The sequence below is a fragment of the Zootermopsis nevadensis genome, unplaced genomic scaffold, assembly GCF_977971745.1.
Source record: "Zootermopsis nevadensis isolate Lab colony 2312 unplaced genomic scaffold, Znev_1.0 Znev_ptg000028l, whole genome shotgun sequence".
NCBI lineage: Eukaryota > Metazoa > Arthropoda > Insecta > Blattodea > Termopsidae > Zootermopsis > Zootermopsis nevadensis.
In genome coordinates, this window is record NW_028259160.1 from 12,242,402 (window position 1) to 12,264,703 (window position 22,302).

At 38.9% G+C, this 22,302-nt stretch overlaps 1 protein-coding gene across 5 annotated transcripts in view; it reads right to left on the reverse strand.

Annotated features, from left to right (window-relative positions):
* Positions 1–22,302, reverse strand: part of trh (PAS domain-containing protein trachealess) — a 311,424-nt gene that overhangs the window by 50,605 nt on the left and 238,517 nt on the right. The window contains exon 1 of one of the 5 annotated variants that reach the window (XM_022082835.2): positions 19,556–22,268. The exons of 3 other annotated variants lie outside the window; for them this stretch is intronic. In XM_022082835.2, coding sequence (XP_021938527.1) covers positions 19,556–19,752 — 197 coding nt within the window. In that variant the 5' untranslated portion in view covers positions 19,753–22,268. Of the gene's footprint in view, positions 1–19,555; positions 22,269–22,302 lie in introns of those variants that run through there. One more of the 5 variants, XM_022082836.2, reaches the window with a different exon arrangement.

Sequence of the window (22,302 nt, forward strand, 5' to 3'; positions counted from 1 at the left end):
TAAGCTAGCCGTTAAGTACACTGACAATTTTTTCGTATTTATTTAATTATTTATTTTTACGGTAAAATCAGTGGCAATTTCTGCGCAGCCAATTGGGAAAGCTAAGAGGCCAAGAGCAGTCACGACTTTGGAAAGAAAACTGAAAGTCATTAAAATGTGAAGCTGATCTTCGGTGCTACAAGAAATCCTCACCGAGACGAAGAAAACAAGGATCCAACCACTCTAAATTTATTTTTCAAGTAAAGAGATCATTCACAGTCCTCAACTTCTGCGTTTTAAGTTACTTCAATAAAATTATTAAATATAAAATGTTATTAAAATGTCATTGTATTCATATCTCCATGCATGAAACATGTATCTTTTTAACATGCTTTTATTACACTAGCCTAAATTTTTTGCGTTTATTTATTCAAAACTCGAGTTCTTTTTCAATGGTGGGCCTACAGTGTTCAAAAGTGTCCGCGCAACGGTCTCTCTGATAAGCCAGTTTAATCCAATCCACAGCATCCAACCCTAGGTTCTAAAAGCCAGTTTTAATATCCTCCTCACATCTACGCCTATTACATCTAAGCAGTCTCCTCCCTTCAAGCATCCGAACTAAAATTTTAAACAAATGTTAAAATATGCGCGTTTACGGGTGACATAAGCCACGTCACGAAAGCTGTGGAAATTTCAGTGACGCACGAAGTCTACAGCGTGGTTACTTCACAGACTCTACTGAGGCTATTTGTGTGCATTGCTCCCTCATTACAACGCGGATAGCATTCACATTGCCGCAGTTCCTGTTAACCACGCGTCATAAGGCTATCTGACCAGTGTCACAAATGCTGTCTTAAGTCCGCTGGTTTAAGACAACTATTCAACAGTTGCAGGTCCTCGGACACTCAGCACACCCAAAGCTTTATATCCATGGCTCCACGCGAGCCAAGTCCTTCTCCAGAAATTGTCAATTGACAAAATGCCTAAGAAATTATCCTAAGTTTTAAAACCCGAATATTCATTACCGTGTTCACCCTACATTAAGTTCATTCAACCCAGGTCACACCCTCCTGCCCTATATTATTATAGTTCCAGTTTGCCCAGGTGTGCAAACTGGTCTCTTCCCTTAGGTTTCATATCAAATTTTATAAGAATTTGCCTTTCCATGCGTGCTACATGTCTTGTTCATCAAATCGTACTTTATTTTAATACCCTAATAATATCTGGTGAAGAGCAGAAATTGCGAGCCTCGTCATTTCGCAGATTTTGCTAACCCCATATTTCTTCCTCTTATGTCCAAATATTCTCCTCACTACCCTGTTTCCAAATTCCCTCTCTGATTTGTGTCCTTGGTAAATTATATTTCTGTACATTTTAATGTTTACTTTAAAGAAGAGAGAGGAAAATCAAACAATCCGAAACAAATGGCAAAATTGTTCAGACCCTGCCAGATGTGTTGTGCTCCTTATTTGAATTATGATTTTGTCCTGCATTCAGGTGACAAAGTTTGAACACAGGTTTTTACAATGATACAAAAAATAAATGTACATTTTTTTAATTTTAATTTAAAAACTTGCATCTGCTTCTCGGTCTCCTTAATCATCTCTCTGTAATCTCATTCAAGAGTTTATTACGAAAATATAGTAATCTGTGTACAGATATTACAGCTCAAGTTTTGGCCTTTCTAGAGATTCTGCCTGCCCATTTTTCGAAATTTCCTTCAGCACAACGTAACACAGAAAGGCGCAGACGTACATCCGTGATTCGAATGGTATTCGAACCCACGATCCTAGTGATTGACCGACCAGAAAAACATAATTAAATGCTTAAAACTATTTAGAAATCACATAGTCATAATAGCACTTCAGGACATACGGTTAATTTAAGTCACAGAATTCTGTATAAATGGGCTGTGTAATATACATCGTCTTTTCATGTCTTACTATAATACCACTGCTGTTTTCTTACCGGAGAATGGTGTTATAAGGGAAAAGCTTGTAAGAAGAGGGTCTGACCAGTAGCACAGGATAACCTAATAACAACAGATGAAGGGGGCATGGCACGAGAATCGAAGAAGAAGCGAGGAAAAAGTGGGGAGGGGGGTAGAAAAAATTCTCAGTGGACTTTCTGATGGGAGGAATAGCAGTACAAGGGTAGGTGCAGAGCTGCCGACCAATTTGAACCAATTTGATCGAAAAGTTCGCCTTAATTTTGTTTTCACACTCTGAAGCGTTGGTATAAGGCAAAGGGCAGTTACTTGGGGGAGGAGAGTTGAACAGACGAAGCAGAACTCTCCGGGGATGCCTTGTTTATGATCCCCCCCAACATGAGCGAGAAAAAGACATGATGATGGATAAGAAGAAATGTGACCAAAGGACGGACAGACACGGTGTGAAGTAATTTGTGCTTACTGAATACGTCTCCTTCTCTTTCCTGATGTGGGCTCACGTACGGGAGATGAAAGAAAGTCCAGTTCATGACTTGTATATTGTTATCTTCGAACTTCTACGAAAACCAAAAATCGACCAGACAGGAGAGTGAAAACAGAGGTCTCTTACTTTATGGGAAAGAAACTACTTCGTTAGGAATGTCAGTGATATCGACATATCAACAAAACTGATGTCGGAAAATATTCGATATATTGATATACAGCCTATTATGCTTACCGACGTATCGCCAATTTCCATGTAAAATAAAACCAGAAATTAATAGAAAAAATTTGATACATATTTAAATCGATTAAAAGGAAGAAATAAGTACATTAATATTAGTAATAAATTTATTTAAAAAACAATCAACAGGTCCGATGTTTAAGACTGAAATCTGTATCCATTGCAAGACAATTTGTAATACAATAAAATATGGTGTTTAATACCCTTGAATCTAAGGCGAACATGATTTGAATGGCAACTGGCTATTACCAGTCTATCCCGATAAATAGTGGGTTATATTATACTGCGGTTGGAGTAAGTAACGTAAGTCTGCATTGGGGATAAAAGTTCAACTGTACTGCGCGTTGTGCATTGCTGTCATGTGCAGAAAGAGGCTTTGCAAAAATACCAATGTCTGGTAGAAATTCTTCACAAGACGAAGAACAAGGAGAATAATATTCTGTCATAAAGAAAAAGAATTTCCTGGTGAATTATCAACTGTAATCCTAAACATGAAAGTTGTAAGCGTTCACATGTCTAAAACGGAAGATGAGAAATTATTTGCCAGAATTTCTTTGCGTCGAATTTGGGTGAGCGTAACTAAACATTTTGTGCGCATGGTCATTGAAGACATTACAGAATACATCTAGTAGGGGAATCACAACTGAATTACAGTCCGCTTGAATTTCTGATGAACATTCGACTACTGAAGTAGAGTGAGGAAAGTGGCCCAATCAACAGAATCACTATTCTTTTTTGTAGATGCGGCCAAATTGTCAGAACTGCTTTCGTCTGCGTCGAGGCTAATTTTCATCTTTTATTCCTTGCCGAAAGAAGAAAGAGAGAGTGACGGACAGCGGAGACGAGTTGACCGGAAGCGATTATTATGGGAAAGCAAGGGAAGGGCAGAAATAGTGGTTGGGGTTAAAGAGGGGAGGTTGTCAGAAACTACCCTAGTTGAGGGTGAGGTTTGATTCAGTCAGTATTTGTACAAGAATCCCACGAGACCCTTTTTTCCAATCATTGATGCCAGCAAACCGACTTGGGATATTTACTCACGAGAAGGCCATTTTGGGCAACAGGATCGAGAGGCGTTGGTGGTGTAAGGGACTCAATTTCTCTATAAATCTTTTCATTTACCTATGTGCATGGTTTGACGTTAAAGTTTACTATAGCCTATATATACTATATATAGACAGTGAAATAGTTAACATTTGAAGATCTCGTAACTGAGGACCAAAAACTACGTCAGCTGACACGGATATCTTGGATACCTCAGAATCGAGGATAGCGGGTTTGAATCCCACACACAACACAACTATATGATCATATATTTCTGTGTTGTCTAGTGTGGGCCTGCATTTACTGAGGTCTTGCGATAGGCCAGAACCCGTCTAGAGCAGTGGTATTCAACCATTTTTTGTTCGCGTACACCAAGATATAATTTCTCTTCAACTTTGTACCCCCTAAGTTGTTGGTGTATAATTCAAGTTATGCATAGTATATAATCTACATCTAAAATAAATTAAATAAATTACATTACTGATTATTCAGTGTTTATCATAAAATAATATTTTTTTTTAAATTTCACGTACCCCTAAGATGTCTTCGCGTACCCCCCGGGGGTACGCGTACCCCAGGTTGAATACCACTGGTCTAGAGGATTGCGTACGAGTGAATAATCTTTTTCACAATTAATTATACGCGGTTTTATTTTAGTATCCTAAGGAATATCAATATCCTATCCGCTGCCACCATTTTGACTCCGCGGACTACAAATTAAAGCCTCTCATAGTTCATACCCCAAAAATGCACGGGTATATATACGTTTCATTTTACGCATTTTAGATATTTGAGACGATTCGTAGAGACGCAGCCCCCACGTATAACGACAGTCACGTGTGCTTGTTCAGTAAACGGTGATTCAGTATTTAGTATTTAATGGGCCTTAAGTGAGATTAGAACCACTGCCACAAATATCAAAATTTGATAACAATATTGGAAATACAGTTACAAGGAATCTCTTGAAGACGAGAGCAGAACAAAATCTCGAAACGTCTCGAGATTTTAGAGTTGAAAGGCAATGAAAAAATGTGGCTTGTGGCAAGCGTTCCCAAGACGTCGTTTATATTTTTATTACTTCGGAATATTATATAGATTTATAGTCTGCCACAATGCATTTCCATCGCTAGGAACTTTCTTGGTCCATCCAGCATATTTTCTGCACAGACCGCAACGCGAAGTTCTTCACAGATGAGGTTCAGTTTGTTTTTCTGAAGGGCGGCAATCAGCTGGAGTTACAACGTCAAATAAAAGAAGTGCATCCCCCCCACAGCGGTACAGACCGCGCGGTCCTGTCATCACGTCTTAGCTACCCCCTTCCTCCTTCAACCCTCATGCAATTGGCCAGCTAAGGGAAAAAGGAGACGTCCCGAGGGAACGGGGAGAAAGTAGAACAGAAGAGATTCCCTCACAGAGGATCCTAGGTCCAGAAACATCAGACACCTCGCAGCAACACGAAGCATCCACATCAGCATTTCTGGACCATTTCTTAACCCACTCCAACATTTTCTTTTACAAGTCTGTATTAACTTTACTTTTAAAATCCTCATAAATGAGCGATTTGTACCTTGAAGGATCTTGACCACTATTGGATGATACTGGAGCTCAGATGTACTATGTTTACATAATTAAAATGAGCACAATAAAAATTTGTTTATTAACGCATAAAAGGAAAATAATTTTCTGAGAACCGCTGGCAAAGATTGTTGGACAAACTCGATATTCGGATCTTACATCCAAACATCCAGAAATAAAAAGTCCAGTCTTCTAGACAGCAAAAACTTTCAAAACCGGTGTCATACTGATCTGCTCTCCTGATATAAAAGGAATTATCTTCTAAAAATTTGTTCTACCAAAAAATATAGGCAACATATCTTCAAATTTAGAAAATGTATAACATGAAATTTATTGGAAACACAAAATCTTTGGCTATAGACGTGGATAATGCGTTTCCTCATACAGTGTACTTGATCTGTTATTATAATACTCGTAACATAACTGAAAGCCATAATTTTAAGGATAAAAATATAAACCGTTATTATAGAGTGTTTAAATGTGTGAATCACATCGCAGACCTCCGGAAATCATTACGGATTTTCGGGGAGTCGCATGGTCAGTCGGAACAAAGACACTTAGAGTCTGCGGCTGACGCATGTCTGTGGATTCGAAAGGTGTTATGACCTCCGGGTATACCAGAAAGTCACGTTCACGGAAACGGATTACCCGTGGGGGGGGGGGGGGTGGAGGAAGGTAAGGAGGGAAGATCTTCCCCGGAAACGACGACCATCGATGAACGTGACATTGGAGGTCCTGACAGTTGAAGACGAGTCAGTGGCTTTTGGTTTTCACCTGCACAGCGACACTGACGTTCAGCTGAGCTCAAAGGTGCATGATGCCTCGGATTCTGTTGTCGTCTGACAGATATAAAGATGCGAAACTATAGCAGAGCGTCTGCTAGACTGAAAGGCGTAATAACCCACAAGGCTGCCATACCATATTTAATTAACTAACAGTTCAAGACAAGGATACGCGAAACATTTATTGTACCCCATGTTTTATATGGATGTGAAATAATAACTTTTTTATGAAAATATAAATTTCAAAATGTTTGAAAATAAATGTCCAGGAAAAATATTCATATTCAACGTTCGCATTCTGACAACATAATACTTATCTAATAAGCGATCAATCTATTAGGTTTTGTGTACAGAACTGTGTGTAAATAAATCAACTAAAACAGTGAGAATGGAAAGTATCGGTTTAAGCCATTCTGAAATGCGGTATAAAAACTGTTTAGAACTACGTCACACCAGAAATTTCAGTGTGATCCCAGGCACTTCGCCATTAAGTGTGTCTGTTCATTATTTTTTATACACAAGTTAGTAGTTTTACGAGCATATTAAATCTAGCAAACCTATTCTTAAAATTGTACTGAAATAAGAGAAAATACTTACAAACTATTTGTTATACTACTCTGTACAACACCTATGTCGGAGAAATTGCCGATAGCCACGGCGAAGACAACATTTCACGAAAACGATAGCTCTGGATCTGCCACTCCATAAATATATCTATTATTACGTCACATTCAAGGACTCACATTTGAAGACACAAGAGGGGGTCCGAAAGGTTGCTGTCTGGAAGAAGACGCCGCTCACTGCAAAAATAATGGCCCTGTCTACACTTGAAGATTTCTGTCTTCTGGGTCATACTGCCTCCGTTATCAGGGCGATTCTTAGTATGAAGAGTTCTGTATTCTGGGTTGTTGCGCTGTGTAGTCTGGTCGATGTTTACCAACGTTTCAGAGGTCATACTGCCTCCGTCATCAGGGCGATACTGGAGTGATTCATCGCCCTGATGACGGAGGCAGTATGACCTCTGAAACATTGGTTAACATCGACCAGACTACACAGCGCAACAACCCAGAAGACAGAAATCTTCATACTCATCGCCCTGATGACGGAATCAGTATGACCTCTGAAATGTTGGTAAACATCGACCAGACTACACAGCGCAACAACCCAGAAGACAGAAATCTTCATACTAAGAATCGCCCTGATGACGGTGGCAGTATGACCTCTGAAATGTTGGTTAACATCGACCAGACTACACAGCGCAACAACCCAGAAGACAGAAATCTTCATACTCATCGCCCTGATGACGGAGGCAGTATGACCTCTGAAACATTGGTTAACATCGACCAGACTAAACAGCGCAACAACCCAGAAGACAGAACTCTTCATACTAAGAATCGCCCTGATGACGGAGGCAGTATGACCCAGAAGACAGAAATCTTCATAATCACCGCTGTGAAAACCTCAAATCATACTGTCTACACTTCTTTATTTCAAGTAACGACGGTTATACCAGCATCGCCAAAACTTAAAAAAAATACATTTTAACTTGTTACTGCCTAGAATTTTTTTGTAAAGCTACTATTTGCTCACGTGGGCAAGAAATTCGCCGCATTTTATGGAACCCGAAGTGCCGGTTCAGTGTCGTGTTCACAAGATACCGCCACTGGTCGTTATCCGGAGCCAGTCGAATAACTCCACACCCTATTTTCATTACACCCATTTTATTGCTATCCTCCTATTTACGCTCAGGTCTCCCAAATGGTATCTTACCTCCAGGTTCTGTATTCAACGTAACTACTGTATGCCTACGCATTCTTGAATTTGCCCCTTTTCCAGGTGTTCGCCACGCTCTAGCGTGAACGAGGAACATCTTACGGGTCCTTTCTGTTCCTTGCCGCTTTTATCTCGGGGTACTCACCATGCACGACTAGGGGTTACTGTTCTTACGGTGGATACTTAACTTGCAACGCTGGGGGTGTCGTTGGTTTCTACGAGAGTACTCAACGTGCATGATCGAGGAATTCTTTCCACATGGGTAATAACCTGCATAGCTGGGTTACCCAACCTTCGTGACCAAGGGTCATCGTTCCTACAAGGGTACTCGTGCTGAATGACCTGCATTAGTGCAAGGAAAACTTACGATGCAGCGACCTTGGATTGCACAGTGCAACAACGATGACGTGGCGTTGAAATGTGAGTGTACTCCAAAGAGTACATGTTTCCAATCGTCTGTCTTAATTTAATCATTCCTCCTTAATCGTGTACAGTGATCGTGCAGTTCAGATTGACGACTACAAAGGATGTGGAACGTAGATGTCGTGACCTATTTTAAAGGAGGCCTACTATCCAAGCACTCCTTTAAATTCTCACAGAAGTGAGAACAGTTAGCTTAGCTGGTGTGATGACCCAGATTCTTCATACAAAGGAGCTCCTTCTTGATAATTATGAACTTTGACACGTATAATTCACGTGATTGGCATTTCAATACGGCGTCAGAGTAACTGAGGCTGCCTGTGATGTTTTGTAACATACTAGCTGTTTACGCCAAGCAATTCTGAGTCCCTGCACCACCCCTTGTCGACTGGCCATGACTACTCTACCACGCAGGTCTATCTGCAGGCTGACTTCCACATCCTAAACCTTACAACGCGACGTGCCGTTAAGACGCAGAACACGGTTAACATGGTCGTTTTAGAAATTCTTGAAGAGACGAAATTATTTGGAAGAAACGGTCATAGGTATATGGAAGATAATATTAAAAAGGCTCAGGGTAGGGTCTATCGGTAGTTAAAAGGAGGGGGATACCTCGACCAGCTGATTATACATCAGCTTATTAAGCACGCGAAGTTAAGTTGATCCTTACAATTACAGAATCTTCACAACGAATTTAACGCATATTAGACCATCATAATCATTAGTATAGTTGCTGCCAAGTATGTTATAACATTCCTGGCCTCTGTCATTTCTGAGGTGAGAGCAAATTCTATTCCTCCAAGTCACTCGGTGATCACGAGAACGCTGTTCTGCAGCCTCGTCTTACAACCGAATAATTCCTAATGTTCTTCACCTTCACAAGTTTCATCTTCGATAAATTTGAAAACTTCAATATGTAAACAGAGAGATATGAAAGGGATCGAACCAAGAATATTTGTCGGAGACCGCCAGATCCCTCTCTGACTGGTACAATATAGGGAGACAAAATGGTCGTGACACAGCTCAGGCGGTTAGTCGCCGGATTTTAACCGCGGTGGCCTTGATTTGAGACCAGGTCAGTCCATGTGGGATTTGTAGTACACAGAGTGGCACTGAAGACAGGTTTCTCTCCGAGTCTTTCGGTTTTGCCTGTCAGTATCATTCCACCGCTGCTCCATATTCACCCACGTATCATCTGGGGGATGGACAATGAGCCCGTTAGCCGCACAGTCTCACACCCCCCGGTCCGAAACAAAACAGAAAGCCTGTGAATACATGTTATATATTTTTCTGCTCTAGAGAAACACATTGGTCTACGCAGGGTGAGAGTCTGACTGCATTAACATCTGTGAACGGAACTATAACAATTCTGGATTTAGTAGAGTATCAGAAATAGGGAATGGCTTTATACTGCGACAGCGAAAACTCGGCAATTCTATCGACTATTACCAAAACTCTCGCTCGTATTTATGCTGACGCATTGTCAAGGTGCTGGTACGGACTGGATACACGCACGATGTTCCAATCGCCCCTCCGACTATAAAGAGATATAGGACTTCAGATGAAACGGCTCAATAAACCAAAGTCGAACCTATAAACAAATCCAGTCTCGTTATAGTCCCTACGGTATCGTGGATTTTTTGACGAAATACCGAGACATCTACTGAACGACTGTTGAGGACAGTAAAATCGGATTGCTGAATCCAAATGTGATGTTTCCGCGTTTGTTTTCCACAGATCATTCGAACGAGTGTCAAACGTCGTAAAACGTCGAGCACTGTGCAGATTATCGAGTATGTTTACAAAGAAAGAATGTCCATGCATCCACAGTGTTTTCTCAATACAATATTTAAACGCGTTTGTGATTATATTCCGCATAACCAAGACTTGCCAGTGGTTAACTACGAAAACTCTGAATCTTTGACTGGTCACGTAAGATATGTAAATAAAAAATAATGAACATGTAGCATCTCCTCTAGCTTTTCAGCTCCCTGATAGAGCCATAGTATAATGTAAACATTCACAAGTGTTTATAAAGTGTTTTGTAAGGTTTTATAAAGCTGCGTTAATACATATATCAAAATGATGGACTCTGCAAGCCGTACCCATTAAAGTACTGAGTTTTCTAAGGGATATAGAGAGCTGTAGGAAAACTGATCACATTAGGAATTTGTCATAGAGGAATTAAACGTACAACATTCTCAGCAATTAGCTGATTATACATCATATAGTTCCACTATTTCGAGAAAACAGACGTTAATGGGTTGTGAAGGACTGTAACATATACAATCACAAGGTGAACATTAACTCTATACAGTGTAAATTAATAGGATGACAACTGAATAATGAATTATAAAAGATATGGAAAGAATCAATCCTAGCCTAATTTAAGGAACCATTACATCATGTGCTTGGACAGGCTAAGTAAAACCACGAAAATTCTCAGGAGCATCGCCACTAATCACCCAATACAGTTCTTCCGAGAGACAACACTACACTCACATCAAATTTTTAGCTTTTCCAAGATTTCAAAGCTGGTTTTGGTAGCATTATTCTAGTCCCTTTTGATTTGTTTGAAAGATTACAATTATTTGTATATTTCTTTGTTTGTTTATTTATTAAACGTTTACATGTTGATATAAGAAATGTATAAAACACATTTTATATCTTATTCTTCAAACAAGTCTCCAAGTTTGCTGTGTTGCCAAGCTGCTCGAAGCTGAAAGGCGTGTAGTAAGTTTTTACAGGCTTCACGACCACAAAGCTACGTGAACCTAGTCGCTCTCAGCTGCAGAAAGCAATTTCAAGGTTCTGTTAGAAGGGTTATCCAGCAGTAGCCATGTTAACTCACAAAGGAAGTTGTTAACTTGGCTCTCATACTGCGGAAGCTAAAGATAAAACGAATTATTCCCCACCCACCCCACCCACCTTTCTTTTACGACATAAAAATATATTGCAACTTTTTAAAAGTAACAATTGATTTCATAACTCTCCGTTTCCCTACAAAGTATTTCTGAAATTAAAAATCATGCATGCAAGAAATGTGACAAGGCTTCTTTATCCACCACATTGCAAGTGATGGTTTATTCTTTCTTACAAAGAATGCCATTCAAAACGTGAGAGAATGTTCAATATTTTAATATCTGGCGGATTCGTTAAAAATAAGTTACATGGAAAATGTTGATTCACAGAAGAGTTGATACTGATAGCAATCAGCTTACAGGCCTTAAAACTGCACAGCTATTCACCCAGCGAATTCAAAACTAATTTAGAATTTATCATAAAACGTATGGAATAACATATTATGTTACCTTTTACTACCACTTATAATGCATTTTCCAACATCTAATTTTAATAATAAAAACAAAGTGATTAAGACTCTTGATTTTTGATAGAGAAAAGAAATATTCAAAATGGACTAATTTTTCTTCAACTATGACATGCGACATGGGACTACAGCCCAAAATACCTTCAGCAAGATACGTCACTTAAAAGTTTAAAGGTTTGCTACAATTATAAACAGATCATCCACGAAGTAGCTATATTTAAATTATTTTAACTATTTTGGAATGCATTCAAGCATTAACCTAATCTAGCCTAACCTGAGCAATCTTCAAGGGTTCTGATGCCAGTAGTTTTGTACGAAATTACTGATGCTCCTTCAAAACGATGGTAACTACCCACAAGACAACATATCGTCACACTCCAGGAGGCCACATTAACATCTTCACCGCCGTGATATTATTATTATTTATTCAGTGTTCTGTCTGACGACAGGTCCATATGAACAGGATCCTTCCATCCTTTTCTCGGACTGGGACCTGTTCATATACGTTCTTGGCAGATGATCCAGAAGTGGTTTGCCATTGCCTTCTTCTGTGTGTGAATGAAGTAATTGTTGGGATGCCACGGAGAAACCGGGGAAGCCCCCGGAACAAAACTCCGTGTTGCCTAGACCACGGCCTTGCCCAACACAAGTTATAAATTCGGGCACCGCCGGGAATCGAACCCGAGACCCCATATAGACAAATTTAAATAAAATAGTAAATTTCATGTCTGCTTCACACAGTTAGTATAACTCCGTTGCGTTCTAATATGTTAACAGACACTAGAGTCACCCTTACTCAACCCTATTCAAAATGAGGCTAGGCAGAAGGGAACAAATTTGGATTTCCTAAGGAATAAATTTTGAATGTCTTGTAGAAGGGGGTACATGATTCTCTGAATATATGTTGGTTATAGACTGCTGCAGTAAGTCGGATTGGTCAGTCACACCTCTGGACACGCTTTTTCTCGAAAATGAAACTAATGGATATATTCCCCCACCCACAAACAGATCCTTTCCAATTAAACTGTGAAACGTCTGTCTTATTCAACCTAAAACTGAACTTACGTCTTCTGTCTGGAAGTGACACTGTGCACTCTTTATCCTTAATTCTGTCTGCTTACGTCTTTCAAAGGACACACCTTCCTATTTAACACTATAATAGGCCTACAATGTGATTCAACCCTCGCTTCTTCTGAACCGTCAACATTAATCACATCACAAAGCAGATGGAAGAAATCTGCTTCAATCGTCTTTTGTCCATGCAATAAATTAACTTATTAAAGATGGTTGTATTAGCTTATTCTTCGCATTATCTTTCCACGTTTTCTTCGGGGTCAACATTTTTTTCTTCATTCTGGAGACCTGTCTCGATAAAATCCGAGCCTGTCAAATTTTGTGCAACATTTGCGTTTCTTCCATTCTTTTCTTCTTATGATCCGTTCATTAATTCATCGGTTCCGTGTTGCACGTGTCTCTACCCTTAGCCTTTACGTATTCATTTGTAGTTTTGCCAAGGATGCTTTATGCTTTAATTCAATTTGTTTCATTTACGTATTTATTTATTGTATTTATTTTATATCGTGTAACCCTAGCGGTCAGTATAGAAACTTAAAAGTTATACAGTAAGTTAAAATGAGAACTGAAATTATTTATGTTTTGTTTTTATTCATCTCCAACATATTTTTTCGCTAAATTTCTTCTTGTCATCAATAATTTCATGTTTTAATTATTTTGACAACGGAAGTCAATGGTGCTATATGGATTTCAAACGTATGTTTTCGCCAGAATAAAGCCTTAAAATGCAGAAGGTTTATAAAAATAAACACCCTTTCATTAATATGTGAAAATAACCTAACCTATATTATTTAAATGTCTCTAAATAAGTTCTTTAATTTTTGTAATTGTTTATTGTGACCTGCACTGTGGAATATACACAAATATAAACTACTGTATGATGTCCCATGCGGAGAAAACCGTGTTATTATTATATAACGTGGCTGATGACTCATTACATACGAGAATGAAAATGTTTCGTGTTGAACAGTGATACATTTTATTACAGCATTATCTTTTCAGAAGTTGGTTCTGATTCCTCACCGCGAAAGCCAGCAGACTCCGCCAGACTCTGCACATAGGTGCCACGATAGCCTCGTTTGCATTTCTTGCTACCAAAGTCACCACCAAATCTTAATTTCAAAAATTTCCGCATCGCACCAACGGCTTACTTGTCCTGTCAGGCATGACGGACATTGGCTCTTCTATTAAGAGTGGATTTTATATAACTTGCTGTAAATGTTCAGTCACAGAAACAACACTACCAATTTCAGAATGCTTAGAAAAAAGAAAAAGAAAACTAGTCTTGTAGAATGAATCAGCAGAGCAATAACAGATATCACTCGTATTTAGAGGGCATCCGGTTCGAATATCATTCAGCAAATGTCTATTATGACTCACGTCATTCACTATTTATTCAACAGTGTCAATTAAAAATTAACCAAATCCTATAATTACACTGCTACCATATCTGATTTGACTCTACGTATCACCAGGAATTGATTCGGCGTCGTAAAACACACTAATATAAAAAGAAAATTAAAAATGTACATAGGCTACCGTAAAATCCATTTACATTTTAGAATAGCCTATGTTACAAATTGATTAAGGAAAGGCATATGATTTGAGATTCTGTTCTGTTCCCCGTTTCTTCCGAAGATCCTGACAGAACTTGTGCGAGAAGTCCGCGCGTTTTTATGCTACAAGTCAATTTCACGTCTGATCGGCTTGTTAAGTTTCCAATTGAAACTAGGAAAACAAGGTAATAGCATAGTTTGAACACGCTATTATTACAGAGCACGTCAGAGTGAATGCATTGCCTTGACGAGTTCCTCAGCCACGCAGAATACGCTGAGTCGCTCCGTCACAGATGTAGCAGAATAACCCTTTTTTTCCAACAACCGACCCTTGGATCATCAATCGATTTTTAAACTTATTTATTTTCAGCCTTACCAATTTATTTTGGTTTTCATTAATTTAACACTTTAATTAAACACAGCACCATGCGGTATCAGCTGCCCTCAGGTTACGCATTGCAACGGATATTGCTGACAGTTGACTCCAATACCTAAATGCAACAAGCATTCAATACAAACAAACAAAGAAACAACAAATCCGACAAAAGTAATTTTCCATCCATGTGGAAATGTACATAATTAATTACAATTATAAAGTTACTGTGCACAGCCTTTGTAAAACGAGACGACTTAATTTTAAAAGTTCGGAACCGTATTTCCACGATGACACTGCAAAGCGAAAAATGTCGAAACACTTAGGCAGGCCCATTTTCTCTCGACAAGAACAGTTCTGTGCGACGTATATGGCAAAATAAAGGTATCTGGGCCTATTTATAGGCTGTTTACATGTACGTTAGAGTACGTAATGCCAAATCACGTCCATTCTTTGTGCAACACCATAAAAGTGTGACGAAATATCACGCGGAAAATAACCTAACCTAACCTGACTTAAAATTTGTTCCATCGTATGTCGGACCGTGACTAATATATATTCCAGATGCAAGTTAGTAAATTTACGAAAAAAATAGAAGAAAAATATTCTTAATTAAGCGTTGACTCTTACAACTAAGGAACAGAATGTAACCGCAAGATGGATGAAATTGCGAAATGAGGTTCTTCTTAATCAGCAATCTTCACCGAATTTTATAAAGATAATCAAGCCGAGGAGAATAACGCTTACAGGACATGTAGCACGCATGAAGGAAATGAGAAACACCTTTAAGACATCTTTTAGCTGGGAAAGCATATCATAGCACTTCGGAGATCTAGGCATAAATTAGAGAATAATATTAAAATGTATTTGAAATAAATATGGTACGAAGGGATGGGCTGGATTAGTCTTACTCAATATAAAGTCACGTGGCGGAGCCTAATGAACACGGTTCCATAAAATGGTGGAGACAAACTAAGCGACTATCAGCTTGTCACAAAAGATATTTTTACCATGGAACTTGTTAGATTCGACTCCTGAAGCAATGATTCTCATAAAATATGACAACAGATGATTTACTGTCAAGACACGATTCTTATATATTGACTATCATCTCATGCGACGTTTCGGGAGTTGAGTACGCCTAAGGGCCAACTGTTGTGTTAATGCACCTAATAAGTTTCCATTATAGTGTACTAAAAGTTTGTTTTACTTACATCTGAAATAAAATAAGCATTAGCAAAATACACCGTCAGTAAACTATCACCTTAAGAGCGAAGCAGGGCCCACTCCTAAAAATTCACGTGCCCTAGGTGAGCCAAGAGCCGAACCTCGGAAGGCCAGAAATCCACCGATGCACATGCAGGAAGTTAATGCCTTTAGAAATTTGGTTCAAGATTGCAGGAAGTGACACGGGTCACGTACATCTTTCATCTCGTGTTCGCTTCTCCGGGAACCGTGACTCGTGCGATGATCTGCACGGTCTACCATTTTCTCTTCACCAGATCCCACAACAACAATAGCACGTGTTCTTGCGGAAAGATGACTCGCGGAAACACAATCGACCTTCGAGAACTTTAATCTCGCGAACAGGCCTGTAGGCCGATAGGCCTGCAGTGAGTACACAGGCGGAATGATCCTGAAATTATGTTGTAAGGGTTTTATGCCTCACTGGGAGATCACGTTCGTTCGCTTTTTGTTTCTATTATAGTTTTTTATTTGCTTTATTTTGCGAGACTCTGCAAATTGTCGAGGTTATGTAATATCTAAAGAAACGACTATAAGTAATTGAACAACTAATCTCATTATGGGTATCATTACCGTTCTTTATAAACTACACCAGCATTTATCTGAATGAATTAAGTAAAATGACAAACATTTCATTCACGACAGCCGGATCTAGCCAGGATTTAGACCCGGTCGATCCCGATTGAAAATCAGTATTAGACCTACAGACGAAATAGGAAGAAAGAACAGTTATTATTTGTTATATTTTCCTTATATGATTCACATTCAAAGATACCAACACATTTATTTATTCCACACATAATCCGGTAACCCACTACCGCAAGCATAAGAATTCATTAGCTCGGTTTTATTATTACATCTCAGGCCTACATGCTAATGATACTGTGCACCCTTTCGTCTGCTTCTGCATAACTACTGAATGAACTGGCAGATTCTCACAAAATATGGTATAAACATCATGCCACTAGTCGCGAACCCATATTCACAGATTTAACTGCCGCCAACAGAACGACATAACCACCATGCAAACCACTGAGGTGGGAGAGACATCAACGCTTTTTATATGTAATATTGTAAAATTGTCTATAGTATCACACGTTTTGAAAATTTTAACGTGTAGACTAGTCGTTTACTGTGAAGTAGTACCAACATTACGACAGTGAGAAATCTTAATAATCTTCGATTCTGATGACGAGACAGGCCCATGATGGATTAAAGGAGTGAGACTTGTCAAATTTCGTATCGAGACAGGAACAAATACGTAATACAATATCGGCAACAATAAATGAAGTCAAAATCTGTTGGTGTACTCAGAACTGGAGCAAATATGTTTTCCAAATGTGCTACTAACTGGACTTGGTGTTACATCATTGTCGGTATAAGCCACATGTTTCAAAGCTGTTAAGAAAAGCCTAATTTTCGTTGTTTTTCGTTAGGTATTTAGGCCTATCGAAAAATGTCAAACAAAATTTGTGCATCATAATGGGATATAGGATCCCTAAACCTTTAACGTGTTTCTATTGCGTCGTAACTACACACAGCAGTCATACACAATGGTGCTCCATTTAATTTATATTTTTCCATAATTTTGACATATAAAGTTTTAATTACAAACAATAATCGAGTTGTTAAAAATACCTTTGAATAAAGTTAACAAATAGGCATCTAAATAGGATGAGGCGATTTAACCCTCTGACGCAAGAAATTAATCTAAACAAGCTAATATTTTAAAATTCAGTTGCAACCTCGATGAAAACACATTACAAAGATCAAATGGTTAACGCTGTTTAATGGAATAATCCATAGGATAAATAAGCATGTACTTTGTGGTAATACATGAATCTTCAGTAAGTTATTAATATCGGCTGAAATGTTTATAAGACACCCGCTATGTATGAGAAAATATTGCCATTAGGAGTTGTTAAATCCATTAAAATTCGCGCAAAATTAAACTAAATTATTCCCTTATAATCTGAAAATCACTTATAGATCTACATAATATAATATTAACAACAGGCCATGCAGATATTAAAATCTCATGCAATTATGTTTCCAAAATGTAAAAGTTTAACACACAAAACTGTCCACAGAATATTTCTCAGATTGTCAAGCATTCTGAACAGCAAATTTTCCAGATTGAGGAGCGTTACTTTGAACTTTTAACCCAGGCTTCTGTGTTTTCCTCAGCCATCACGGTTATTTATTATTTTGCTGTCTGATGTAAATAGACAGCCTATTTATTACTATACTGCAAAGATTATAATAGGCCTACATCTCTCTGCACCTCTCAGTAGGGAAAATCAAGTACATATCAGTTTCCGAAAAATTTATATTTTTCTTCGAATAGGTCTAGCCTACCTATAATATAAGTTTATACACTTATCTAATTTAATTTAATTTAAGAGCAAATTACTGCCGAAGCCAATGATATTTCTCAATGGCTCAAATGACGGGACTTCAGAATGAAAACAGGATTTAGTTACGCTTATGACTTCAATTTAGGTATATTTTTTATGTGTTTGATTTAGCCCAGGGGTGGGGAAGCTGCGGCTTTAAGGCCACATGTGGCCTTCTAGGTCCTTAAGTGCGGCCTTTTGACTGAATCCAAATTTTACAGAACAAATCCCTTTATTTTTATTAATACATTTTTCAAGACGCCCTTAAGGTCACAAATGACGGATACCCATCTAGAGGATCAACTGAAACTGCGGACCTCCATGCTGCAACCAAACATTCAAATTGTTTCCAACAAAAAGCAGACACAACAAAGTCATTAAAAGATTAGTTAACTTTAAAATTAACAAATAGTTTTCATTTTTTGAAATTATTAAATACATAGTAGTTGGATTTTCACAAAATAATATACATTTTTAAGTATATCTAATTGAAGTGTCTTGAATGCGGCCTTATTTGATTACAGCTAAATTAATGCGGCCTTCCAACATGAAAAGGTTCCCCACCCCTGATTTAGCTTATTTATCTGCTTATTTCTTTTGGCTCAATAGTTTCCTTCCTTTTCTTTTTGGTATCCGGATAATTCAAATAGAAAGTAATCGAATAAACGCTGTGGTCTATTAATGATTTGTGATTATTGCACGACGTTTATAAACAGCAGAGATCAAATACAAATGATGATTGTGAAGGATGAACTGGAATTTAAACAATCTTGAATAATTTTGGAGGTTATATTCCGTGATTTTATGGTAACTGCAGAAAGCGTCATTTACAATGTTCAGTCTGCAGACCGATAGACCCATTGTATTCCAGTGTGTCAAAAATGAAACCAATTGTGCAAACTTCAAATAAATCTGTATGGTTCAATAAGAAGTAGGCTTACAGCAATACGAATTAAAATACTACTCGAATTTCCAGAGTATCAAAATAAAAACTTACGAGATTTCAGGTTCTCACGTCGGTAAATACGAAGCTGCTGTCTTCTGGGTTATTACGCCGTGTAATCTGGTAAGTCAGGTTGATCGACTTTTCAGAGGAGCTTGCTGCCTCCGATGATGTTGGCAGTAATCACCTCTGAAACGTCGGTAAAATTAGACGAGACTACACAGCGCAATCCAGAAGCCAGGAACTCATGTCCTCTAGGAGGGAAGCCTATGGAGAGGTAGGCCTAAGCACGACGGCCTGACCTACCTTCAGCGTCGCAGAACCGTGAGAACTGAGGAGCCGCAGTGTCTACGATCTAGTGCAAGCAATATAATAATATAATAAAGAGAACAACATGCCCTGGCTCGAGGAGAGGACTCTGATTCTGTTTGTACGGGACACACAGATCCGCCGGTACGAACCAGGAGTGCGTGAAGGCCGGGTTCATGTTGAGAGCCGCAGCAGCAGCAGCTGCACCTGCGACACCTGCCGGACTCTGTCGCTGGAACGACGACGTAACGGCATAGTCCATCGCCACCGCCTGGTATGGCAGCATGATGCAACACACTACACTTCACTCAAACAGCACAAAGACTGTCTGCCACTACTGCAGTCATTCGGACGAGTGTTCGGCGTGGCCACTGCACGAAGAACCGATGACACACACAGGAAATTAACGCACAATCTGCTGGGTTATTTTTTCCTTCCCGAATTAAAGTACCTCGTAGCTGTTCATCAGAACTGTAAAGGATGTATATTTGATGCCCAATCTAAATAAACCTGATTATCTTATTCCACTTTTTGATTATTTTTTTTTAATTTTCTTGATTTAATTATGTACATTTCTGTACGTTTTTCATTTTTCACATAAGCTGCTTCATCTATACCCTTCTTAAAGGAATGTAATTATCCGTATGCTTCACAGAATAGTATTATCAGAACACAAAGCACTGCGTCCGATGACAGTAATTACACTTTCAATTTAAAAGTCTTCTTTTCAGTTTCGTATCTTTATTATGATAACTTAACAGTGTTCTTCAGCTAAGATTTCCATCTGTGTCACCTGAGGACGTCCCAATGAGGTTGGAAGCTCTGATTATCAGATGCTACAGCGTCACTGGCAATAACAGCAAATAATATTGGTATGCCTGAACACACCAACTGCGCTGTTCTGAGAGCCGATAGCAAGCCTCTGGCTTTGTTGGAGCGCGAACAAGCATCAAACAACAAAATGAATCAATATTCACTGACATTTATCACATAACATAAAGTAAGCTAGTATTTGAGAAAGTAGCTCATATCAATTGGTTGTCCCATAAGCGATGCACTGCACACTCCAATTCAAGCTTCATGTATGCTATGAGTATTCCTTTATATTTGATTTCAATTCTGTTCCTTAGTCGCTGACTGGAGAAGAAAAATAACTTTGGCACTTTTTAGGCCTATTTTAAAATCATTGCACATTTGAATGCGGGCCTGTATAATGTCTCCGTAAAATTATTGTTCACTTTTGAAAGTCAGATATTCTTGACAGCTCATCCATGCAGTTCAGAATAAGACAGTCGGTTAATATTTCAACTATTTTAAGGAGAGAAAGGTGTACCAAAAATAAATATGACATTTAAAAGATGAGGCCTGTCTTTGTTAATTTACTTTAAAACCTGTTTATTTTGAAGACAGTCCCTCGTACAACTTCAACACGCCTGCATTCGTCTACTTCAACTGCCCTCTGCGTCGCTCCGACTTGAACTTCAAAATGAGGTATTTTTCTGTCACAAGATGGCGGGACCAAATTCTGTGTTATATATTACAATTAAACCGTGAACAGAACAGATTATCACACTCTGACACATTAAACGCCGACTTCATTTTGCTGTTATGAAGCTAACTACACGAAATTCAGAATACGCCTAGTGGCATCTCTGCACAATTTTGTAACCACTTCATTTGAAAAGTCTTTCAATTTCCTGGAAACGTATAAATGTGTGGCCTAGTTTAAAATAATAATATAAAAACAGATGACACATAACTGGCACAAACACACGCACACGTTCCTGAGAATGTGCCAGATCCCTACGAAACACTAGGCTTAGATAGGCGATTGACTGGACAAGTGAAGAGGAGGCCTTTGAAAAATGTTATTCTGAAATAATCGTCACTTCTCACTGCTGACTGCATTGTTTTAACAATTCGTAAAGCGTTGATATGAGAACAGATGTTACTTCATCCACGTCTGACGTAAACGATCGAATGTTCATGTTGTTGTGACGTAAATCATAAAAATTCAGTGGTGATATTCAACTCGAATGGTCATCAATACCCGGGTCCATGGTGAGGACAGTTCTCTGTAGGTGCCATATTACCCAGCGTCCTACTGAAAGGCGACGGGGCTCGAAAGGAAGACGGAGGGGGTGGGTGACTCGGTTGGGTGGGGGTTGGAGAAATTTGTCACAGGAGAGTCAACGTCCCGTGAGAGCTAGAAATCTCACCAAGACAAGAAGACTTTTTATGAATGGACACAGTCAAGACAACGTGGACTGGGTCTTCAAGTAACGCATAATAAGCCACTCTATAAGAAAAAGCACGTTCTGGGGGAAGATTATCAACTTCAGTTATCAAACCACAAACAAGGAAAGGGCACGATTTCGGAGACGGGACGATGCTATAAACGTGGAACAGGTTGGTTCGTAGGGAAAACCAACACAAAACCACCGTCTGATGCACTGGGAGTTTACCGCTTTGAAGCCAATTAGTGAAACGTCTTCTGTCTGTCAGTAGAGCATTACAAAGGTCAAATTCGCTTCCCATACAGACATCTCAACTGATGCTTCGATACTTCACTTTCTTCTCTCTCTAGAACAGACACAGTTGCATCAAAGATGTTAAACATTTTTCCAAACTCTTTGCAAGGCGACACCAATCATTTTTAAGAATAACCTGAACATACAGTCTCCATCAACAATCAGCATTACACTCTCGTTCTAAAAACGCACTCAGAGATTGGTGTTGTGTTCCCTAAACACTGATCACAGAAGTTTCGGACGCATGCATTTGGTTCCACAACGACACGAACACTAACACACTAACACCGCCACTAAGAAAATAA